Source organism: Galeopterus variegatus, unplaced genomic scaffold (assembly GCF_000696425.1).
Source record: "Galeopterus variegatus unplaced genomic scaffold, G_variegatus-3.0.2 Scaffold13794, whole genome shotgun sequence".
NCBI classification, from domain to species: domain Eukaryota; kingdom Metazoa; phylum Chordata; class Mammalia; order Dermoptera; family Cynocephalidae; genus Galeopterus; species Galeopterus variegatus.
The window spans coordinates 11103-18766 of NW_007739905.1; the positions used below are offsets into that span (position 1 = coordinate 11103).

The following is a 7664-nucleotide window of genomic DNA, read 5'->3' on the forward strand; positions in this document are numbered from 1 at the left end:
TGGACCGGTTCCCGCTCACTGGCTGAGCGAGGCACGGGGGCAACACCGAGGGTTGCGATCCCATTTCCGGTCCCCGGTCCGGTACGGGGGCGACACTGAGGGTTGCGATCCGTTGCCGGACACGGAAAAAGACAAAAGACAAAAAAAAAGAAATATAACTCTGTACCCCATAAATATCTACAATCGATACGTTTAAATTAAAAAAATAAATTAAAAGAATTGTAAGAGTTCATACATGTGCAGTACTTAGAACAGTGCCTGGCAAGTCCCCAAACAATATATATATATATATTTTTTTTTTTTTTAATTAAAAAATTATATTTAATTAGAAGCATTCAGAATGTCAACAAACAGCTGCAACTTTTTTTCACAATTGCAGAATAGCATTCAGTTAAAAGAACAAGAGTTATTTTGTATAAGCTCCATCAGAGACAACTGAAGATGAAAAAAACTACCATCCCCATTTATAACTAATTTGTGCCGTGCACTAACGGGAACCTGCTTTAAATTTCCATGCCAAGTTACAACCCCCATCCTGTACCAGGCAAGGTTAGTGGCTATTGAAAATAACACCAGGACAGGGCTATCTAAAGACACATTCAGTAGTGTGTTAACTGTGCAAAAAAAAGACAGTGTACACTTTAAAAACAAATCTTACACAGCCTTACATTTCAGTTTTTTTCTTTAAAAGGAGTGAGTTGTGTTCAGGGGGGTTAAATGCTTTATACACAAGAAAAAAAAACTGCTCTAGAACCAACTTATTCACCATCATCACCTTCCTCTTCCTCCTCATCCACTTCATCCTCCTTATCTTCCTCCTCCTCTTCTTTTTCTTGCTTTCTTCAGCCTTGACAACTCCCTTGTTTGCTGCATCAGGCTTTCCTTTGCAGCAATGTCCTTTTCATAGTTTTCCTTCAGCTTAGCAGCCCTCTTTTCATAAGGCTGCTTATCATCTGCAGCAGTGTTGTTCCACATCTCTCCCAGTTTCTTCGTAACATTGCCAATGGATAGGCAGGGATCTTCTTTGACTTTTGGAAAATACTCAGAACAGAACCAGGAAAAGACCTAAGGAGGCCAGTTGGGTGCACTGGGATCCTTGAACTTTTTTGTTTCTCTTTTAGGAGGGATATAGGTTTTCATTTCTCTTTCATAAGACATCTCTCCGCCTTTGCCATGTCTTCAAATTTTCCTTTCTCTTTAGCAGACATGGTCTTCCACCTCTCTGAGCACTTCTTAGAAAACTCTGAAAAGTTGAGTGAAGCATCTGGGTGCTTCTTCTTGTGCTCCTCCTGACAAGTTTGCACAAAGAATGCATACGATGACATTTTGCCTCTCGGCTTCTTAGGATCTCCTTTGACCATGTTTAGTTATTTTCCCTCAGGAAGGCATAGAGTCGCCCAGGGCCCATCTGGCTCTCACTTGCCCTGCGTTGTCTCTATGGAGCTCAATGTACTGCAATCCTCAAACAATACTGACATTACTTTCGCCTTAAATCTCTTATCTACTCTGTTAAGCTTTAAACATCACTTATATATGGTAACTCATCTACCTTAACTGTCCATCATTCATTTAATTATCCAGTTCTCACCTTAAATTCATATGTCTAAGTACCATATTCCTTATCTTCCCAAGATAAGGAATTTTCTCGCTCAGCATGTTTGAAGGTTCATCAATGTCGTAGCTTGTGTCAGTACGTCATCATTTAATTGCTAAGTAATGTTTCATTGTATGGATATACCATGATTTGTTTATCCATTCAACAGTGATGGTCATTTGTGTAGTTTCCACTTTTGGCTGTTATGAATAATGCTGCTATGAACATTCATATACAAGTTTTTGTGTGGACATAGTTTTCATTTCTTTTGGGTATATAGCAAGGAGTGGAATTATGGTAACTCTGTTTAACCTTTTTAGGAACTGCCAGATGGTTATCCAAAGCAACTACACCATTTTACCTTTCCACCAGAAATGTATGAATCTCCACATCCTTGCCAACACTTGTTATTGTCTTTTTGTTTATGGCAATCATAAAGCCTGTGAAGTAGTATCTCCTTGTGGTTTTAACTTGTATTTCCCTGATGGCCAATGATATTAAACATCTTTTCATGTGCCTGCTGGCCATTTGTACAGTTTCTCTGGAGAAATGTCTATTCAGAGAATTTGTCCATTGTTTAATCAGGGTGTCTTTTTATTATTGAAATGTAAGAGCTCTTTATATATTCTAGATACAAATCCCTTATCAATTAGGTGATTTGCAAAAATTTTCTCCCATTCTGTGGGTTGTCTCTTCACTTGGTATTCTTTTAAGACAGAACTTTGAAGTTTGATGATGTCCACTTTATATTTTATGTTGCTTGTACTTTTGGTATCATGTCTAAGAAACCTAATTCATGGTCATGAAGACTTACTCCTTTGCTTTCTCCTAAAAGTTTTACAGTTTTTACTCTTACATTTAGATAATCCATTTTGAGTTAACTTTTATATATAGTATAAAGTAGGGGGTCCAACTTATTGTCCTGCTTGTAGATATCCAGTTGTCCCAGCTCCATTTGTTGAAATATCTATTATTTCCCCATTGAATTTTCTTGGCATCCTTGTCAAAATCCAATTGAACATAATTGTGAGAGTTATTACTGGACAATTCAATTCTGATCCATTGAGGGAGATAATACTTTATACAGGATGGTAAAGAAAGGTCTCTCTGAGGTTACATTTAAGCAGAATCCTGAATGTAGTGAGGAAGTCAAGCATACTGATATCTGGGGTAAAGGTATCCCAGGTAATGGAAATGGTAAGTGCAAAGACCCTGAAGTGGGAGTGTGCCTGGCATGTTTGAAGAACCGTAAGAAGGCCAGTATAGCTGGAGTGAAGTGAGCAAGGATAGGAGATGAGGTCAAAGAGATAGGAGAGGAGAGTTGATAGCCCATGTAGAGCCACAACAAGGACTTTGCCTTCTACTCTGAGAGAATGGAAAGCCACTGGAGGCTTTTGAGTAGAGAAGTCATGTTTCGACTTACTTTTTAAAAGATTTACTCTGGCTGCTGTTTGAAGAATAGACGACACAGGAGAAAGATGATAAGAGAGAATATTTGGAAGGATATTACAGTAATCAAGATAAGAGATGAGAGGGCCAGCTCCATGGCTCACTCAGGATAGTGCGGCACGGGGAGCGCCACGGCTGCGGGTTTGGATCCTATATAGGGATGGTCGGTGCGCTCACTGGCTGAGTGCAGTGTGAGCAACACCAAGCCAAGGGTTGCGATCCCCTTACTGGTCACAAAAAAAAAAAAAAAAAAAAAAAAAAAAAAAAAAAAAAAAAAAAAAAAGATAAGAGATGACAAAGTATGGTGTGAGGGGTGGAGGTGGTCAGAAATGGTAGGATGATGGATAGTTTTTCAAGGTATGGATGTGAGAAAAAGAAGAGTCAAGGGTAACAGTTTTTTGGTGAGAGCAACTTAAAGGATGTTGTTGCTATTTATTAGTATGTGGAGGACCGCAGGAGGAGGAGGTTTGGAGGTCTGTGTGGGAGAAGGAGTAGTTCAATTTTAGGCATGTTTAGTGTGAGGAGTGAATTTCAGAATGAAATATGAACAATTTGACGTAAAGACCTTTAATTGGGAGATATGTATTAGATGTCAGTGTTAAGGCCTTGAGAGTGAACAAGATCACCTAGTAAGTTAATTTCAATACAGAAGAGAAGAGGCCCTAGGACTGAGCTGTGGCACACTCTAATGAGGTTGGCTAGGTAAAAAGGAACTCGCAAAAGTGACTGAAAAAATTCTGGTGTCTTCAAAATCAAGTGAAAAGAGTATTTCAGAAAGAAATGAAGGACTGTGTCAATTGCTGTTGCTAAGTTGAGGACCAAGAACTAACTTTTGGGTTTGGCAATATAGACATATTTGGTGCCTTGACAAGACTCTTTGGAACGATGGGGAAAAGACTTTAATAGGTTCAAAGACAATGATAAGAAAGGAGGTAGAGACAGAGTACAAGACAACTCTTTAAGGAGTTTCATTACGATGGAGGCAGCAGAGAGAAATGTAGTTATAGCTGGAAGTTGTTGTTTTTTTTTTTTTTTTTTTTTTTGGTAGGTTTGTTTTTAATTGATGGAGATTTTAAAACAATTTTGTATTCTAATGTCAGTGATCCAAAAAAATAGAAACTGTAAAATGAGGAAAAAGGAGACAATTACTGGAGTGATGTCCCTGAGAAGGCAAGAAAAGATGAGATCTAGTGCACAATAGAGGGAATGGCCTTGGACAGGAGCAAAGATAGTTCTTTCATAGTAACAAACGGAGGGCAGAATATGTGGGTGCACATGCAGGTAGGATAGTACATATGGTGGAAGAATGTTTAACATTCTTTTAAAATTGCTTCTGTTTCCTCTAAAGAGAATGCATAATTGTGGTCAATGGCATGTGAGGACAGAGATGGGACATATTAGAAGTGTACTAATAGTTTGACTTCATTAAATTTACATTTTATAGTTAAAACAGATAATAGACAAGCAAATGAATAATTACAAATTTTGTTCAGTGCTATAGAAAGAAACAAACAAGGTATTGTGATAGTGGATAAAGAGATTATTAATCATTTAAGGTGAACTTTCTGAAGATGTAAAACTTAAGTTACATTAATCTTTTAAAAATGTTGAGAAATTTTAAAAGAATAATAAAGCATAGGAATAATATAAAAAATAACATCTATATTCCTAAGACCCAGATGTTAATGTTGCTATTTTTGCAATCCTATTTTAAATTAAAACAAATAACAGTGTCTAATAGTTTTTTAGTAAGTACTCATCAAATCAATGTGTACTTAATGAATGAATTCTAACAAATGTTAAGGAACAACCTAGCTTGCTCAGCAAGAGCTTTTTTTTTTTTTTTTTCATTTGTAGGAGCTTAGGCAGTAAAAATGTAAAACATAGAACTTTGAACTCTCAAAATTTAGACTGAAAAGGAACCTTAGTTTTATTGCTAACCTAAAGCATGAATCTCCTTTGTAACAACCAGCTGCTTGTTTTTAAAAAAACATCAGTGGTAAAAAAAAAAAACATCAGTGGTAGGAATCTCTGCAAGAGTCTATCTCATTTTCAGATAACTGTTACAATAATATTCTTCATACTGAGCTACTATTTGCTCTTTTAGTTTTCCATCCACAGATCTAAGTTCTCTGCTTTATATGTAGTCAAAAAGACAAATCAAATGTATTTCCTGCCCCACTGTGGTCCTTTAAATATTTGAAAACAGCTTGCCAGCTTTCTGAATCTTTTCTTTATACTAAAAAACTCTTATACTTTTTCTTATTTCACATATGAAATTTTTCTTCTGAGACTCTCCTCTATTCTAGTTGTTGTCCTTTGGATATACAGTTGTCTTTTAAAAGTGTGGTGTGCAGAACCAAATACAGTATTTTAGGTATAATCTTATGATTACTCCCTCTTTTCTTCAGTCGAAGTCTAAACTTTCTGTAAATCTCCTTACACAACTGAGTTTACAGCTGTCTAGAACGTTTTAGTCATTTACATATAAGCTATTAAACCACATCATTCTTAGGCTCTTTTATAGTTTGGGTCCAGCAGCTGAGCTAATTCCAGCTCCAACAGTGCACATTAACGTTATTGCAGTTAAAATGTTAGTCTGTGTATCTTGAGATTGCATGGGCGGGTCTGCCGTGAGGTAAGCCACTGCCTGTCCTTGCCTCCTGTTTCTGGCATCTTATGCTCTTAGCTGAGTATTCCACAGGTTCTGAAGCATTTACTTTGAAAAAATGAGAGTGTTCAAATACAGCCCCCTATCATGTCCAAGGAAAGCAACAGGCATGTAAATTATCCACTCCTGACCTGGGGAAGTAGTGACAAAAAAATAAATAGTAACAATTCAGGACTCTTTCGATGCCCTGTAATTGGAATGAGTCCAGTTTAAATGCTTTAATGAGGACTCATTAATTTGAGAGGGCCTTATACAACCAACTTATCAACTTTTTCTGTTTAATTTAATCTTGCTAAGATTTGGCCTGCTCTACAGTCTTCTAAGTTATTTCTGAGTCCTTGCATTTCCCCCAACAGTTAACAATTCTCCTAATTTAATTTAACCCACAAATATGCATATTTGCTGTGTCTTCATCTCATTAATAAATATAATTAACAAGGTTAGTTCTCAGCAGAATTCTGTGACACACCACTAAAGTCTTCCCTCAGGTTTGACACTAATCCATTAATTGGCTCTTCTGGCCTATAGTCATTTAATTGTTTATGATTTCATTTAATTACAGCATTTTCTAGCCCACTTTTATCAGACTTTTCTGAACTAGTATTAGAGCATACTGGGATCAATGCTTTCTGTTTGACTTTCTACTCTAGAATTTTTCTTGAGCTTGAAATAGTAACCTTACCAAAAATTAAAACATTGGATACGAGAACTGATTTTTAAATTTTTAATGTCTTGCTGGTTTATCTTAATAGAATCTATCATCGAGGAAAATTGCTGAATGTATTCTATGTGAAAAGAGGTACGGTTTTCAAATATCTTTTAATTTATTTAATTTATAAACCATGTGGTTGGTATTTCAATCTTGGGAACTTGAAATTTCACATACTTCATTTCGTGGAAATTATTATTCAACTCCAGTGTTATTACTATCCTCAATAAGATATTTTAGTATGTTCATACAACCCATGCCCAACATACTGGTGATCTTTTAGACAGGAGAAACACACTAAAATAAAAATACTTACTACAGAAGTAGGCTGCTCTGAAAAACAGATATGACAATTTTAGTTATTGTGGTAAAAATTAAAACAGCAACATTGTAATACACAAGTTGTATTCATGGCAATTTACTGAACAAGGTTAACAGTCTACCCTCACATATGCCAAAAACAACAATAAGAACAGCAACAACAACCAAAAAGGAAACATTAGAAGCACACTGAAAAATAAGGATATTAGATAAACAGAAGACAATTTTAAATCCTTACCTCCTCACAGCATTGCCTGCTTACAATAGCCCTACAGTCAATCCTATACCAGAGCTGGTCCCTTAACTTTAAGAAATTAGGGAAAAGTTTTCTCCAGTTTTTCCCTAAAGCCCAGGGAAAAATTTCATGCTTGGATTCTTCGTCTTCTTCTTCAACTGTATTAGCGAGGTACCTAACAAAGAAGACCAACAACCCAAAAAAGAAATGGGTAAAGGATAGGAACAGTTCCCAAAGAAATACAAATGACTTATAAACAAATAAAAGATGTTCAACTTTCTCACAATTAAAGAAATGCAGATCAAAAATAGATATAGAGTGAATTTTACCTTGAGGAGTTCTCGATATTTTGTATTCCTATAAATCTTGAGCTTTGTTCTGGGATGTAGTTAAATAACTTGGAAACAGTCGAATTCTTTCAGGTACTGGTTGGTGGATCTGGAGCAATGATCAGTCTGGGACTAATTATTCCCCGCTACTGAGGCAAGACCTTCCTGAAGACTGTTTTCAATACTCCACGAATTATGAGTACTTTTTAGTCTGGCTAGTGGAAACAGGCACTATTTCTAGCCCTATGTCAGTGTTAGGCACTATTCCCCTAATCCTTTCTTTCTAGAATCAGGTAGTTTCCTTATACACATATGGAAATCAGCTTTCTTTTTTTTTTTTTTTTTTTTTCTTTTTG

The 7664-nt window shown here is 36.2% G+C and overlaps 1 protein-coding gene and 1 pseudogene across 1 annotated transcript in view; both read right to left on the minus strand.

Annotated features, from left to right (window-relative positions):
* The window catches only part of LOC103581733 (speedy protein A-like), a 28688-nt gene that overhangs the window by 10238 nt on the left and 10786 nt on the right, over positions 1-7664 (minus strand). The window contains 1 exon segment of the mRNA XM_008563495.1: positions 6983-7154. Coding sequence (XP_008561717.1) covers positions 6983-7154 — 172 coding nt within the window.
* Positions 292-1609, minus strand: LOC103581732 (annotated as a pseudogene).